Source organism: Anas platyrhynchos, chromosome 5 (assembly GCF_047663525.1).
Source record: "Anas platyrhynchos isolate ZD024472 breed Pekin duck chromosome 5, IASCAAS_PekinDuck_T2T, whole genome shotgun sequence".
Lineage (NCBI taxonomy): Eukaryota > Metazoa > Chordata > Aves > Anseriformes > Anatidae > Anas > Anas platyrhynchos.
The window spans coordinates 53,784,569-53,801,796 of record NC_092591.1 but is presented as its reverse complement, the minus strand read 5'-3'; the positions used below and the strand labels follow the sequence as shown (position 1 = coordinate 53,801,796).

Here is a 17,228-nt window from a genome sequence, read left to right as displayed (position 1 = left end):
CCTCTTCCAGTTTTCACTGTGTGAGGAGTGACTTGAATTTTCATTTTTTAGGATTCACATTTTTAGAAATCATTTTTAAAAAATTAACTTGAGTGCACTACTTCTTTTGTAACTTCAGATTTGGACTTGTGTTTATATGTGGTAGAATTTTGTATTTGAAGACTATTCAAACAAAATTTCATGAAAAATGATTGACATTTTGAAAGCATAAATTTGCAGCACACTTCTTTTTACCGTGGAAATAAATGTGGACTTGTGAAAGTACTGCTCTTCCTAAAAGCATTATGCTCACGTTGAATAGCTAAAAATCAAGTGGAAAAAACAATTTTCGTGGTGACTTTTGATTCACTTTTGTACTCTTGCAATCTTGTACCCTATTACAGCATGAAAGCACTCTCTTTGTGAAACACCTTTCTGATAATAGAATGCATTTGGTATAGCACCTGATTCTCTTCAGGATAAACTGTCCTTTGTAATCTAAGCTCTTGCAATTCAGTCTCTGCTTTTCAATAGACAGATCCCACAGTTGCTGCGTTGATCCTTTAAGACCACTTAGCATTCTGCTAATAGGTAATAAAGTTATTTGTAATACAGAACACATCTCTGACTTTTACATATGATATGTGTCTTATTTTTAAAATAATAGTGTTGCTTAGAAGAAGAAAGAAAAAGACAGTGTAAACTCGCTTGTTTTTTTCCATCATTTTTATTTATTTGTCAAATAATAACAATGTATAGCAGAAAAACGTTGACCTTGTGAAAGTTAACTTTGGTTTCAGTAGACTATCTTTCTTTGTTCTGATACTGTAATAAAATAACCAAAATACACATCTAATTAAATAAGTGATTTTATTATGAAGGCATAATTGCTTGTGTAGTGCAACTAACATGCTGTGTCGGACACACTTTTCCTTCTCTACTGGCATGTTGGAGGTAGGGGAGTAGTGTTACTTCTGTTCTTTGTGTTGTGTTTTCAAAAGCATAATGCTTCCTGGATTAATTTAATCTTCCCACTTTCTCTTGTACTGTGATTTCATGAAAAAATACTTTCTAGCCAGAGACTACTGGAGATCCAGAAAAACCTCAACCCACAAATTCTATTCAAAATGGTAGGTGAGAAGATATACATACCATACATAGATAGATTTTCAAAAGCCTTCAGTAATAATTGATGACAGTAAGTTCATTGCATTTATTACATGCTTTTATATATATATATTTGTGCAAATAATCTTCCTCTACATCTTTCATCATTTCATTTGATGTCTGAAATTATCTCTGTACATTATTGTGATATCTCTATTGTTTGCAGAAACATCAAATACCTGGAAGTCTATGCAGGTGTCTTTTTAAAAACTAGAAAAACAGTAGTGGGTAATTATCACAGAATCACAGAATTTCTAGGTTGGAAGAGACCTCAAGATCATCAAATAATCTATTCTCTATATAAAGCACAACAGTAGCCTAACCCATAGATTTTCAAATGGTGTGTTTCAGACGTGGTTCTATAAAAGTCTGCTCAAGAGCGTAGAAGTGGGCACTTCAAGCATTAGTGTACTATGCTTGAGGAGGAGGAATGAAAATTACTTTCTGTTGTGCAGAGATTGACATGACGAAAGGTGATTCAATATTAGAGATAATCCATTAGTATTTCATTATTCTGAGCTACTTGTTTCTTATGAAGCATCTCAGAAGTCTGAGAAAAAAATGGAGAGAAAACTGCAAAAGTGGGGAATTTATGCTAGTTTCAGACATTAGGAATGGATTGGTTTCACTTGTAATTTTAGTACTTGTTTTTTCAGACATCTTATATATGTAATGGGGAAATTTTTTATCATTCTTTCCCTGACTATCTTCACATGCAAACAGGGACAGTGAAACTAAAACAGATGTATGAAAGGAGGGAAACATCTTCTGAAAATAACGCTGAGTAAGCAGGGCACTGCAATACACCCCTACCTCCCAATACACATGTATCAAATCACTTTTAAGGTGATCAGGATTCTTTAGTGTAACTGAAATTATCCTTCATTAATTTCTTCATTTTTCTTCTCTTCAAATTCCACTCTGATGCTGAGACAGAATGGGAGAAAGGATTTAGTGTTGAATACACGAATCGACTAACTTATAGCACTTCCATTTTTATAAAGTCTCACAAGAGATGCAGTGTAATTTTAACAATGTTTGATTAATGCACGGAAATTGTTGATACTACTTAGCTCTATATTAATAAATAGCATACCTTCTATATGGAATGCTTATAATGAGTTAAATAAAATAAACAAAGGACTCTTATTCTTTACGGATTTATACACAATGCACAGTGTATTGAAGATTAAGACCCGTGAAATGCTGGCTTTAAATCAAACAGTCTTGCAAGAATGTGATCACAGGATAATTATTAAAAGCAGACAGAAATCATAATATGCACCCCCCCCCCCCCCCTCAGACTATCAAAATTCCATAAAGTCTATAACATGCATAACTAAAGATGAATTATTCTGAGTCATACCTTGGCTTGCAGATTAATTTAGATTCAGAGTCTTACTGAGGTACTGGAAGATGAAAAATATGTAAAATTATGTTATCAGACAGTAAAGGAAGAAAATTTTAAATTGAGACCTGGTGCTGAAGGGGAAATATGGAATCTTTGTCATGGTTGTTTTGATCTCTGCTGATACTAAGGAGATTTAATGTTGAAGCAAGCTTTAGAAGATGATAAAATTGAGTTTTGAGCCATGTCCATGATGTACAGTATTGCACTGAACAGAAGTACTTTGGTAGCTGTTGTACTGAAAGTAGTGTATGTGCCTTAAGAAGGTGCTACTTATACATTAGGTAGGCTTTTCAGAGTTCTTAGACCAAGTTCATCAGAGCTGCATTGCTTGCTTCCAGGACCCAAATGAGCAAGGATATCAGGGTGTAGTGTGTGCTAATCCCTGATTCAGCACTGAGTGAAATATCAAACCCTGTGTAGAAATATCTTCAGGCTTGCTGTACTGAAGACAGATCTCTGCCAATGTCTGTTCTACAGGTCACTTTCACAACTCTTCCTGTTTTTGATGAACATTTAAACTGTTGCCATATAAGTTTATACTGACAAATAGATACATTCGTAGTGGCTTTGCTGAAAATGTTTAGTCAATATCCTTTACAGTGGTGTAAACATGTGACTTTTTCCTGTCCTTTTCAGTAACAAATTATCAGTGTCTACCTGAAAATTGTTTGCAATGTAGCAGGTAGTATCTCTTACGTATGTCTAACAGCTAGTGACTGGAGTCATTGAAAGGAATTAAAAACTTTCAAGCACAAAGTATGTATACCTCAAAAGATTACCCGCGTTACGTTACTCACAATTCAGTGTTTTAGGTAGACCTCTGTTCCAGTGGTAAATAACCTTCTTTAGCAATACCAAGTCAGACACACGTTATCTACCTTAATTTCTGTATTACCTAGCAAGTAATCTGATTCTGTTGTAACAGCTTAACATGAAAAATACAACCTTGCTTTTCTGTGTAGTTAGCAGATGGAAATAAAGAAAGTGTTAGATAAAGGGGAATATATATATATATTTAGATGCCCATTATTGTTGTTACTTCACTGCAGTATTAGTGTTATGCATAATGCTCATGCGATTACCTCTGACATCCAGTTTGCACTCTATTTCAGCTTCACCACACTCATTAACAGCTTTACAGGTGTAAAAGCCACCATCAAATGGAGTGGGTTTCCGGATCTCCAGGGTCAACACACCCTGTTTACTGAACATGCGGTATTTGGCGTCCCCAGAGAGATCCACTTTGTTTTTGTACCAGTATATCTTTGGCTGAAGAACACACAAGAAAAAAATTAAAATAGAAAGCAGAAAATGAAAGACTTATGGTCTAGCAACTTTAATTTAGCCACAAAAGGTCTATGCGTTACGAGGACTGTATATTACATGGCAATGTTAATTATTTTTCAACGAAATTTCAAGGAATTATCTTCTGAATGAGCATTATTCTGCTCATTCAGACTCATGCAACTAACGATTCAAGAGTTCAGTATTTTCTTTAACTCTTCTAATAACATGTAGAACATGTAGCTCTGTACCCTATCTTACTGCAATTTTTATAACCCTTCACTAGCTACAAATTCATTCCTTCAGGGATTATTTTATTATGCATATTAAAATATATTTGAATGCTTCAGGTATCTTACATAAGGAGAATTTAACTGCATAGACTATCAGAGCACAATTGTTAGAATGTGTCCAATTTGGGATGCCTTGGTTTGCTCTGGGAAAAGGTTTTCCAAGTCATTTAGCACACCATTAGCAATTTTAGCATTCAAAGTTTTATTTAAAGAAACTATTTTTTTTTTTTTTAGTTATTATTTTTCCCTGACTCAAATGTTTTTCATCCTTTTCTATAGAATTTCTATCTTTCTGGGCATATGTCTTTTATTTCAGCACTGCTATCAGGGCACAAATCTCTCTGCTGAAGTGGTGACTGTCATGCCATACAGGTCATACTGTGCCGTACAGATACAGGTAGACTTAATCTGCACTCAAGATTGGAAAGGTCTGCCAACATAAGCTACTCTGTGAAAATGTCCTACTGATGAGTTCTATGTTAGGTACAGAAGTTTTTTTTTGTTATGGTTAATTTGGGCAACGCAAATACAAAAATGTATCTGGAAAAGCTGCTTCAAGACTATGAGGTATGAAGGATGAGGACTATTTGTATTTTGGGCTAGTGTGGCAGGAAGAGTTAGCAAGCTTATGTTTAAAAGCCTCAGAGTACTGTACTGAACAGCTGTAAAATATGAAGTTTTTCTTACAATCTTACTTAAAACTAATGAAGTGCATATAGGCAATCAAACAGGTCAGCTAAGCAAGAGGGAACATCATTCCTAATGCTGTAATTTCATGATTAATCTAAGATAAGGCAGCTACTGGAAAATGGATTTTGCCCATACTTGCTCATGTTTCTTCTATACTGTTCTTGTTATTTTGCAGCTATTTATGTGGCTGTGCTTTTTTATATTTGATTTTTGTCTGGAGCTCCTTCTTCATCCAGTGAACTGAGCAAATGATTGTGTTAATCTTTTTTTTCTTTTTCTTTTTTTTTTCCTAAGTTAAATTGAACAAGCTGCGATCTTACATGTTTTGCTGTATAGCTGTGAAATCCGTGTGCTGGCATGAGGAAGGGAGAGGAGGTGGAAATAAGCAACCAGAAGGGGGAAGGAAAAGTGCACTGCATTTTTTGTTGTTTAGATTTATGACAAGATTATGTCATAATACGGTAAATTCCTTCGCTGCAGACGAAAAGTCTATTTCCCATTTTTGAGAAACCTAAATTTAGCACCTAGCTCATACAGTGCTTACTGCTTGTTGCTGACTCTAACAAACAAAAAGTACATCTTTCTGTGCTCTCTGCAGAGGTTTCAACAGATATGAGTGAGAAAATATTCCTCTGAGATTCAAAACAAAAGCAAAAAACAAAAAAGACCCCTCTCCCTCCCCCCACCCCCCAAAAAAAACCACTTTACACCTCCTGGGTAATTTCACAAAATAACTCATCAGACTCTCAAAACGTGATGTGGGTGTATTGATACAACAGAAAAACTGGTGATCCTCTGCATTACTTAGGTTAATAGGACAGTGTTACATTAACTGCTGTTTTCTTGAAAGACTAGAGAGAAAAAAAATATGCATTGTGGCAAGATGCATACATACATATATATATTTACTTTTTTTTATCATCCTTAGAGAGTAGATTTTATATACATACTGTAAATGGCAGGCTTAGCATAAGCTGTGACTCCTTCTCTGTCTTTTCCTCTGTCTCCCTTGGTGTGTTGCCCCCCCTACTTGTTCTTCCCATTCTGCCTGTATTGCCCTCTCTAGCTCACTGTGTTTGGTGAACTCGTTGAGAGAAAACAGATGATAACCTAAGAAGAAGATATAAAGATACTCCTGTGGAGCATTCCCCTGTTCTGGTTCTGCACACAACCACACAAATGCTATCTCTAGGGGTGATAATTCAGGGACATTTACATTTTCTTAATATAGTTACTTTAACTTCGCTAACTGGCATGAAATCCAAAGGCAGCTTCTTAGCCTGGTGAAACAATATCAGTGACAGTTGATGTATCTTGTACCTTGGGGATTCCTCTCACAGCACAGCTGAGCGTGGTGTTGTATCCTGCAATCACAGACCGGTTTACTAAAGGATGAGTGAATTTAGGAGGTTCAGAGAAGTCATGTTCTTTGTAACAAGGCGGCTTGTAAGTGGTGCCTGCAATTCAAAGAAACAGAATAGTAAGCACTGTGTTTGCAGTTCTGATGACTTTTGTACCACCCGGTTGCCTTTTTTTATTTGCCTGTTTGATTTAGGGAAGCTTGAAAGCTCTGACATTAGTGATGAAATAAATCTTTAAATGTAGTTAACTTTAAGTACATTTAACGCTTTAGTTAAAATAAAAGGTTCTGGCTATGATTGGATTTCTGCTTTTGTTAAAAATGTGAAAACCATGACTGCAGGGGGAAGTCTTCACCACAGAGATCTTGCACTTTTAACCCTAGAATGCAAGTATAATCTCCTAGTTGGATTATATTCTTAAAATAATACAGTTTAGGAAGACAGTGTGTTTAAATATTTTTAAAGAGATGTTCATGTTAGTACAGAAACCCTACCTGGTCAGGGTTGTTGATGCCAAAATACCTCATACGTGCTAGCTACTAAGTAATGAAAACACTTCTGGTAGTGCATCTAGTAATATTGTATTTTCCATTTAGTAATAGAATCAGAGAATCTTTGCTTTTAAAAGCTTTTACAATCTTTGTTTTGAATAATAAATGTTACCTGTTTTTTGGATATAGGCAGGATTTTTAGTGGTTGCAGCAGTTTCACTCAATCCACACAAATTTTCACTGAAGACTCGAAAAAAATACTCATTTCCCATAATGAGTTCTGACACTACACAGTTTGTGCGACGGTAGTGATCAAAAACGGTATACCATTCCTGTAACGAGACCGCACTGTTTAGAAAGATGTTGTAAGAGGTGAGACGTGCTATGGAGAGATCCTTCTTACTGAAAAGAAAGGATGGGTAGACAGGTATTTAAAAGTAGCTTGGGAAATGAACATTGTGTTCCTCCCTGCTCGTCTGTTTTCTGGCTGATGTGGTAGCTGTATAAATACCTGCATTTTGAGGAAAAAAAAAAAAAAAAAACTCTTTACATTTCAACTCTACTCATTTGGGGAACTTGATGCAAAGTGTCTCCTCAGGCCATGACACCTTGATGGGGCCTTCCCTGAGAAGAGACATTTTCCACTTTCACTGACATACAGGACTGCCAGCAGCTGAGTTTCTTCCTCCCCTTCAGTTTCTCCGTGCATTTGTCAAAAATATAATTGAAGGCAAAAAGTATAATTCCACCTTCTAAACAGTTATCTGTCCCTTCTAAAGAAGGGTCATGAATTTAGCAGTTTTCCTTCAATCTCTGTGTTCTCAGAGTAAGCAGTTAGGGTGCAATTTCTTACCATTGTCTTTTTGTCAGCTTTCTGGACTGTGTAGCCCAAGATCTGTGCATTGCCATCATCTTGTGGGGGTGTCCACTCCAGGGCAGCATTAAATCCCCAAACATCTGTAAGCTTTATATTCTGAGGAGGGCCAGGCTTGTCTGCAGAGGAGACATGAACAAACCTTTGCTTCTGGTTCAAGAATGGACAGTGTTGTCATTTCCTTTTGTGCAGGGGAAAAATAGAACTGGAGAGCAATCTGTAATTGTTCCTTAGCAATACACTTCATTTATGTGAAGTTGAAACTAATCTGCTAAAATGGGAAGTTTTCAAATGTCTTTCTTAATAGTATTCTAGGAGGTCTGAAGCATGCTGAGAAATGTATAGACCACACAGTGGACATAGGAATGAGACAAACTTTTTGTAAAAATTGATAAAGAAGTTTGTGGTGTTTGGATGGGCGTGATCACTCTCTTTACTACAGTTTTATTACTTGCTTTTTAACCTAAGTGCAATTTTGCGGTCATTTAGGTTCACTGAGAGTGGTAACAACAAAAGACCCGGGTCTATATTCCTCTTAACAAAGGGAGGGCAGTCATTTGGGACTGTCTGGACAATTCGTTTGTGACTTTTGATTGGAAAACAGATAGCATTAAAAAAGAACAGGTCTACATTATGTTTGGAGAAATAAAATTGCAAGCCTTGTGTCTTGCCCAGCTTTTAAATGACCTTTTCTGAGCCATCACTGAAGGCTAGATGAAAGGCCTTAAAATCCTTTGATTTCACCAACTGGTGTTTTGGAGTTGATCATAGCATTTAGGGGCAACAAACAGATACCCTTTTTGAAAGAAAGTGCTCTGTTGCTGTGTACTACTGATGAGGCAGTGCATCAACAATACAAGAGAGCCTGTTGAGAAATGGCAGAATAACAGTCCTAGATATTCTTTTCCTTATAAAATTGCTACTAATTTGTTTTTGTTCTTCTCCAGAGATGTGCAGCTGAGGGGTCTTACCAGACTAAACACTGCCACCATTCATATTACGCCTGCCTGGTCGCTGGCAATTCCTGTGTGAAGCTGGGGGAATGCTGTGGTATGCAGGCAGGTCTCCTAACACTGTCAGATTGAGAAGAATGCTCACCTCTGCTCATTTCTGTCAGCAGTCACTGTGGCTGTCACCTCTGTTTCCCAAAGCTGCAGAGGGAGAGGGTTCTAGAGAACTTGCTGGCATGCTAAGTAGGGTGAAGTGGTTTCAACAAAGAAATGTGTTTAGAATATTGAATCTAGTTCTGTACTGACAATATCTGTCCATCTTCTGGGGGTTTCATGTAGGTAAGACTGCTAGACTTGTTTAATAGCAGCAAATAATGTAAGATTTATGAAGAAAATACGTTAAAGCTCTCTTTGCTGTGATTACCAGTGGCTCTCTATACCTTTTTGAAATCCATATACTAGATCGTTGTCATGCGTATTTTAAAATGAACAAGGAAAGCAAAACAAAGCTTTCTGAAGAAATGTGCTTGGCAGGATTTTGATGCTGGGATGAAAGCCAGGATGACAGCTTGTACCTAAGATAAAACTTGACAACCTTCTGGTCAAGTTTTAGAATGCGTTGAGAATCTGTTAATATCATTTAATTTCTCTGCACAGCAGAGTTTTTAGTTTACTCATAGGACACAGCACAAAGAAAAGAATTGGGATACTAATAAAAACTTTCATCTAGTTCTAGCCAGATATCCTTTAATATAACTTATTAAAGAGATGCAATTTTATATAACACTGCTATAATCCAGAATTTTCCTAACCCTTGAACTACTTCATTAACTCCAAATTCCTCCTTACTGTCCCTGTAGTGAACTTTTCATGCATGTGAATTCCTGATGGTGAAGGACCACTGTAAGTGGTTTGAGGTCCATGATGTTTAAATTCTCTATAGATGCCTTTAATCTAGTTCTCTGGTGGCAACAGTTGCAGGGAACTCAACTCAATAACCCGGTGATCTTTTCCAATCCTACGCACTATAATAATCCTGCAACCTATAAACAAGGACAGCTATGGAGTACCACAGCAGGTATTGAAGTTCTTGTTTCATACATAAAAATAATTTCTGAACTGAAATTAAATCTGCAATGGCATGGTCTTCTGTGTGGAATATAACTCATTTTGAAAGAAGGAACTCTGTTAGAAATCTGACACAAGCAGACTAACGTTGCTATCATTGGATTGGTTTGAAAACCAATGGGGAGGGAACCTGGCAACAAAAAACTGTACTATTTTGAAGGGTCTGCTAACCTCTTTAACCTGTATAAAAAGTTAATAAGATTCTCACAAAAACCGTTGTATTCACTTTGCCACAAGTATGCCTTGTCAGTTGGTCTGATTTTTTTCAGAAGACAGTCAAAAATCTAGGTGTGGGTTGACACCAAGCCATAACTCCATCAGCTATGCTGTTGAACCCTTCTACTTGGATGTATTACATCCCAAGTAATGTGACTAAAATGGTCCCACTGGTAGCAGGGAATATTTTTTTTTTTTCTGTAGAAGTGGAAAGTTCATGGTGGGATTTTTGGATCTGTGTTACCTGATACTGCTGATTTTGACTATACTGCCTAAGAGACAGGACACAAATCAGCTTTGGAGTCCTTGAAGAGTTTCCAAATCCTTTCACAATTTGTACTGTTAACGAGAACACAAATCTGCTTCTTTGTCTGAAAAAATATTCAGACTGATTGATTTTCTGACCCATCTTTTTAATATGTATGCACAATTGTTATGAACAATATATCATAGCATAAACAGTACTTACACTACTATATCTGGCTTTTTCTTTTTGTTTCAGTGCTTGTTAGCTTGCCTGCTAATAACATTTCTCTCTAATAACTAGTAAAAGAGCAACCCCTCAAAGAAGTACAGAATGCTGTATCTGTTAAGATATGTGGAAAAGATAAAATAATACTATAATAATTTTATTTTTTTTCCTTCTTTTCAGGACCATTCACATTTATACCAATTTTGTTTAGGCAATCTGTTTTAATTTGGAGATGTTAGTTCTCCTTTTTGGTATGCTAAACTGTTGCTCACAATTGCAGGGTCTACTGGGGAGATGATTATTAGGCTTGGATGGTATTGTGAAAAAGTGAGCGACAGCTAGGGATAATTCTGGATATCTGAATGAAAACTGTCTCCTCTTCCTGTAGCTAAGCTGTAAATTAATCAAAGCCAAAAAAATGACAAATGATCAAAGGAATGCAATTACAGATTGCTTTTAATTTAATTCCATAAAGAAGGATATGTAAAACAGTAATAATCTAGTCTTTGACTGTTAATAGGTGAACTGTTACTTTCTGTGTCAAAGCATGACATAATTTTCTTTTCACTGACACATTTTGGAATCAAAGACTGTAATTAGCTGTAATCCTTTTTGTCTTCTTCCAAACTGCTAAGTATTGAAGCCAACTAGCTTCAAGCATGGAATTAAATAAGGAACATAGAATGCATTGCTCTTGTTCCATTTATTGTTCTCTTCCTTTCTTTAGTTTACACTAATCTGTCAGAGAAAAAGTTGCTGCCTTCTGTGTTGCTTAACTGCTACCAACTTCAGGTGGAGCCCTCTTTCTTTTTCTTCCCTGTTTCTGAGGAGGAAATGGTAACCTACATTGTCAAAGGAACAACATTGCCTATGACAATGTGGAAATGTATCTGATCTTATCTCGAATCACACTTATAAAAAAAAAAAAAAATCTTGATCTATTTCTAGATGCGTATCTTCATTCTGTAGAAATCAATTATTCTGATTTGAAGTTAAGAATTTTGGATACTATGTATGAATATCTATGTGGGTATGAAAAATGGTAACTGCAGCAAGCAAAGTGTTATAATGTAATAATAGATGGATGTTATGACTTTAGCTATTTGTTAATTATTGTCAAGTTGTCCTACTGTTATAGCCCTCCACAGTATCTGGCTAGTTTTACAAGTATTCTTTCTGCTAACTTACCTATAGATGCATCTACACAACAGATTTTTGTTTTAAAGGGTTGCTTACACAATGCAAATGAGTAGCATGGAAAAGGTGATTAAATGATTTTTTGTGGTCTTTCTCTTACAAAACTGTATGGATGTCAGATGAGATTTTCAGAAGAGAGACTCGAACTGAACCAAACCAGGTAGTTGTACACGCATTTAAATTGTGAAATTCTGTACAAAAGCATATTTGGATTCTGAAACTAGACACAGATTCAAAAGCTGACTGGCTAAAATCCTGTAAGAAAATTTCCCTGAGGAGCTCTTGGAGATAATCCTCCCTCAGGCAGGAAGTCTCTAGGACACAGATCATTCCAAGCTGGAAAAATGTAGGAAAACCAAGTGACATGCTGGCCCTGCTCTGAGCTTTGCCGCAGCCACCTGCTGTCAACCACTGTCAGAGAAGGGGTCCTGAGGTAGACGGCTCTTTGGATTGCACCAGTATGGCAACTAATTCGTATGATATGCTTAATTCTGGTGATGTCATGTGCTTACCTATGATTTGTATTGTTATTGCAACTTTATCGGTCATGTTTTCTATTTGAAGAGTGATTTCATATGCTCCTGAGTGGTGAAGCTCTGCCTTTCTGATGAAAAGGATTGTGTCCGTGTTGCTGTTCCGAATGCCCACATCTTTGGCGTCTAGACTTTGACCATCTTTTGTCCACGTTATTTTGGGTCTAGGTTTCCCCTGAAGAGAAAAAAGGATATTTTTAGACTATAATAGGTTGTCATTTTTCACTTTTCTGTTTTTTAGTGTTCTGTAAGTTTAGGAAGCCTAACTTAATATGCAAAGCTGAGTTACTAGAGTCTCTAAACACTTTCTAGTTTCTGTTTTCTTGCATACAAATATCTGTTCTCATCTGTGGGATTTAGTGACACAGTGACCTGACGATGCCATGTATTTAGAGAGGAGATTGAAATCATATTAGAGCACACCCAGAAAAAAAAAAAAACTTGTGCTGGTTTTTGTATTCTTTCCCAGGCATCTTTGAAGCCAACAGCTGATCTGTCTCACCCTGATGATTGTTAAGGAATGGAAGTCTTTAATATTTGAGGAGTTAATTAGTTGTTTGCTCCTTTCCTCACTTTCCCATAAAACATTTGATTCTTTATCCCCTGGCATTTTCAATATCTTTCAAAACATTGCTATAATTTTGAAGTCTTGAGGTGTGAAACTTACTGTATAGTTGCATAGCAAAATTCTTTTTCTGGCTGTTAGTATAGACAGACAGTGTTGCCATACCTATGAAAGATGGTGTTGTGTAATCAGACAGCTATCTGTGGTTTACAGCACTGTCAGTCAGCCACTTCTGGGAAAACTGGTAGATAGTAGTCAGTTCTTCTGAAGTTTTGAGTGCTACTTCTGTAGTATGTTTCCACAACAAGAATCCAAATATAACTGAAATGGGGCATAGCGTATTTATTAACTGTATTTATGGCCAATCTAGGAGAAAATATTTTTTTAAGTAAAATATATATATATTAAAAAATATTTTTTTTTTTTTTTTTGCCAGATTGGCATAGTGAAAACGGTGCAGCACAGGGCTACAAATGCCAGACGTAGCTCAAATGGATGGGGAGAAAAGTGAGACCATCCAAGCAAGCAGTTGGATCAGGTTAGGCTGCCCTGTAACTGAAGCCCAAAGCACTGAGGTTAGGACATGTATTTGTCACCATCTCTAGAAAACAAGAAGAGAAAGCACCTTTAGAAGTCTCTTCAGTTCACTGGGTGCTTGGAACATACTTTGAAAGACTGTGTCTTTAAAAATAAATCCGTGTGTTTTGCTGCTGCCCCTTTGTTCTAGGCTTGTCTGCTACTTGCTCAGAAAGACTTTGCGACATCATTTCATTTTTCAGTAGTATTAGGAAAAAAAAACACCCTTCTTTCATATGAAATAAAAAACAAAACAAGCCAAAACCAGAGATCTGTCCAAAATTGCACTTAAAGGGATTCTAAACCACCTAAAAAAATGCTGTTCCTTAATGGACACTCTCTTCTCTGGAGTCTGAGTCATCTGATGCTGTATCGTGATTCATTTTGCATCAGGGTTAATAATAAACCTTGAATGGTTCTTGATCTTCCATTTTCCCCATTTGCTAACTGGTTTTCTTGCTGTTTTCTGTCAGGGATTATGTTTCCATCTGGCCTGTAGCTCTGAAGTACATGTATTAGGTGTAAGGCTGTTCTGTCCTGGTCTGGTGTACCTTCACCCTTCACTTAGAACACTCTTAAAAAAAAACCTGTGAGGTGGCTTCTCTTCTTCATCTGGAAGCTATAATAGAAATTCTTTAACGAGGAAAACGAAATGTCTGTTTGTTTTCCTAGCCATATCTGATTATTGGTGACACTGACAAGTAATTTATTTTAGGTTCAGCATATGTATATACTTTAAAATGATACGAGGAATCCTTTTTAAAACATTGACTAGGAGAATGCTTTCAAAGTAGAAAGTCTACTTACTGTGGCATAACTATATGGAAGAGAGGGTTTTTGTTTGTTTAAATTTCCAATTTGATAAATACTTGGCAATTTCTCAGACCGATTACAAGTTCGAATAGTTCTTGATTGATATTTTAAGGTGAACAGAGGGTCTGGCACTACATTTCTTGATAAAAATGGTCATGAGAAATGATAACATTACGAAGCATCCTTTTTCATTATTTTGTTGTAGGAAATATATTGCCTATAAATCAAGCTGTGCAACTGCTGTTGCTCTAGTGTGGTTGATCAGATGCTTTCATTATAGGTCTTTTTGAGGTGCTGTGAGTGGCAATGAAAGATTACAAGTGTTCACAGTGTTGGTTTTCATATAGTCTTATATTTATAGGCTGTGAGAAGCATAAACAGATAGAAAGCACGTTCCTAATACACATCACAGAGGATTGGATTTCTGCAATGTGTAATAGGTAACATGAGAGAGAGCAGTGAGTGACAGAGTTGGTAAATAGCACACCAAAGTATCCTCAGGGAGTTTACTGTAAGGGAATGGCAAATTTATGTGCTTTTAGATATTTATATTTTCACATATGTAATAGACAAGGATGTTGCTGAGTAATGCTGTGACTCTTACCCACTAGCAGCATGTAATACTCCCACCTTTCTAATGCACTCAACAGAAAAATACATTGATAAATAATAATGTTGTACACGTCTTTCTCTGAACATTTTAATCTAAAGATTTGAATAGGTTTGCAAATAGAGTTTAGCTCGTGATATTTTGGCAAAATATGTAATAGAAACTCAGTTTTAAATGACAAAGTAGTGACCACAGAAGCCAGACAATTTTGACAGGTTGCACAAAAATTGTAAATAATAGAAGACCAAGCTACTCTTTAGCTAGATAGTATTCTTCCTGCTTGTGTTCAGTGCCTCGTGGTTTCAGAGCAATTCCGGTATTTCTGTATTTACTACTATATCCTCTTTGCAATTTACAGGTTGCAATAATATCTGTTTAGGGCCTTTTTCCTTGGTAAAAATGGTCAGTAACTAAAACTTTTTTCAAAGTAGAGACAATTAAATGTTCTTTTTGCATTGTTTGTTTTTTTTTTTTTTTTTTTTTTGTTTTGTTTTGTTTTGTTTTGTTTTGTTTTTTTAAAGATGCTCAGTTTTAAGTACTCTTAAGAAGCTTTTAAGATATTAAGAATTGCTTAAGAAGAGCTACAAATTTATTTCAGTTGTTCTTGAATTAAAATCCTCTGGTTTTGCTCTCTGGCTAAAAATTTAGTGTTGATGGATAGGTGTTAGAATTTTTTGTTAGCCTTACCTTTTTAGGAGACAGAAGTTTATACCACTGCATGATTTATCTGTCAATCAGCCACTGAAATAACTTTTGAATTACTTGGATTATTTCAGCTAAATCTGGCAGCGGACTAGAAATCTCTTCAGATTAATGTATTACAGCTTTGTGAAAACTGATGACAGGGTGGTGAACAGAAAGCTCAGTGTCCCCACTGAGGAAAAGTCAGGGAAGACTTTGTCTTTATGTATTTTGTTTGGCAACAGCTGAATGATCAGTCAAGGTAAGTGAAGCCCTGGATTAGTTGCAGCGTGTGCTTTCTCTGGCCCAGGGAACTGAGGACATGTCAGTTGGGCTGACTTAGGGAAGGAGGGCAAAGAACTGTCAGTTCCTGGGGAGTATTGCAATGAGGCTGTCCTAAGCGAGAGGGTTGTTATGCTAGGAAGTTCCAGGTATAGGGGGCATCAGACACAAATGGATAAACCCATAAACTGTATCACTTCCTCTGCTTAGGAAACAGCTTGTCAATTTTGTGTAAGTTCAGACTTCAGCTCAGACATTAAGGCAGCAAAAATATCAGTTTAATTATTTTTCATAAATTCCAAAATATTTGTGTAACTGAAAAATACACGTAGAATGTTGAACTTTGCATGTGGCTAAACCTCAGTGAAGGGGACGTTTTAGCAATTTTGGAGGTAACTAACATGAAAGGAAAAAATAAACATGATAATGTCAAAGCAGTGCAAGCATGCAATTCAAAGCAGTTACTCCATGTGCTGGTTTGCAACTGTTTACTGATTAGATATATCTCTGTGCAAAAGCAACTTCTCATGTAACCCAGTAACCACAAAGCAAAATACTTGTGATATTTTATATAGATTTTGGTCATATATATCTTTTTTTCTCTGTTGATACTTTCCAAACAAATGAACGTAATGTGAAATATGTATGTCTCTCTTGCTGAAGAAATCTTTTGCATACCTCTAGCACTTTTTAAAACAGAGTTTCAAAACTCTTTGATAATAGTAGTGATGAAATTATCATAAAGATTCATCGTGGACAGCAAAGAAATTTTATTTTTTTCAAATTATGACTGAGGAATAGACTAAATGATACATCGACTATTACAGTAGATCTCTCTCTGAACTGGATTTTATCTGCAGTTTATGATTTCTGTTCCCATGTCTCACTTAGAAGACCTTTTACTTTCGTACATTAATTCTTGTGCTTTATTGAGACTATAGCACCCAAAAAAATGCACGTGGTGTTTTATGAATAGCCATTAAAATTCCTCATACAGCTGTGGAAAAAACAGACAGGGTAGCTGGGTAGGCTTGTCCTAGGTGAGCCTGTGTGAATATATCATCAATTTTGTGCCTGCCATAACAACATGTAGCTACTCTTGACAATACTTACCATGCTATGCCTTTTTTTTTTTACTTTTAACACCTTGAGCTCATGTATATTAATACCTTATTATTAAGAAAACCTAAGGTATTCTTATTGTACACACAGATTCTGTATATGGCTAGTTGTCGTATTCTATTTGCATACAAACTCAATTTTCTGTAATCAGACTTACAGAAATGAATTTACACACTTTTGTCTAAGAAATGGCCCAGTAATATAATATACCCTGGCTTCAGAAGTGTAGTTGCTTGCATTTTTTTTTTTTTTTTTTTTTTTTTTTGAGTGTGTGTGTATTTTTTTGCGTGTAAGATGTATCCTATGGTCAATTAACAAGAAAAGGCTGTAGAGTTAGAGCAGTTACCTTCTTCACCAAAAGGAGGGTTTTTGGAAGAAACTGGGACAGTAAGATAAACTGACTGAAACCAGAGTTTTTTGTTTTGTTTCTAATGTTTGGGAGATTATTTTTTTTAATCACCAGCCATATTTTGTTTAATACTTTTCAGTGAGTGAAGCAGCAGGAACTCACATAAGGTAAACTTCTTTATGAT

General features: G+C 36.1%; 2 protein-coding genes across 7 annotated transcripts in view; one reads left to right on the top strand and one right to left on the bottom strand.

Annotated features, from left to right (window-relative positions):
* Window positions 1-17,228, top strand: part of SLC39A13 (solute carrier family 39 member 13) — a 142,753-nt gene that overhangs the window by 759 nt on the left and 124,766 nt on the right. The window lies entirely within an intron of this gene.
* MYBPC3 (myosin binding protein C3) overlaps window positions 677-17,228 on the bottom strand; it is a 59,143-nt gene continuing 42,591 nt past the window's right edge. Inside the window, exons 28-34 of the mRNA XM_038179973.2 lie at window positions 12,026-12,221; window positions 7,530-7,669; window positions 6,849-7,008; window positions 6,145-6,281; window positions 3,640-3,826; window positions 2,513-2,555; window positions 677-2,073 (exon numbers count right to left, since the gene is read on the bottom strand). Of these exons, the coding sequence (XP_038035901.1) occupies window positions 2,545-2,555; window positions 3,640-3,826; window positions 6,145-6,281; window positions 6,849-7,008; window positions 7,530-7,669; window positions 12,026-12,221 (831 nt within the window). The 3' untranslated portion in view covers window positions 677-2,073; window positions 2,513-2,544. The remainder of the gene's footprint in view (window positions 2,074-2,512; window positions 2,556-3,639; window positions 3,827-6,144; window positions 6,282-6,848; window positions 7,009-7,529; window positions 7,670-12,025; window positions 12,222-17,228) is intronic.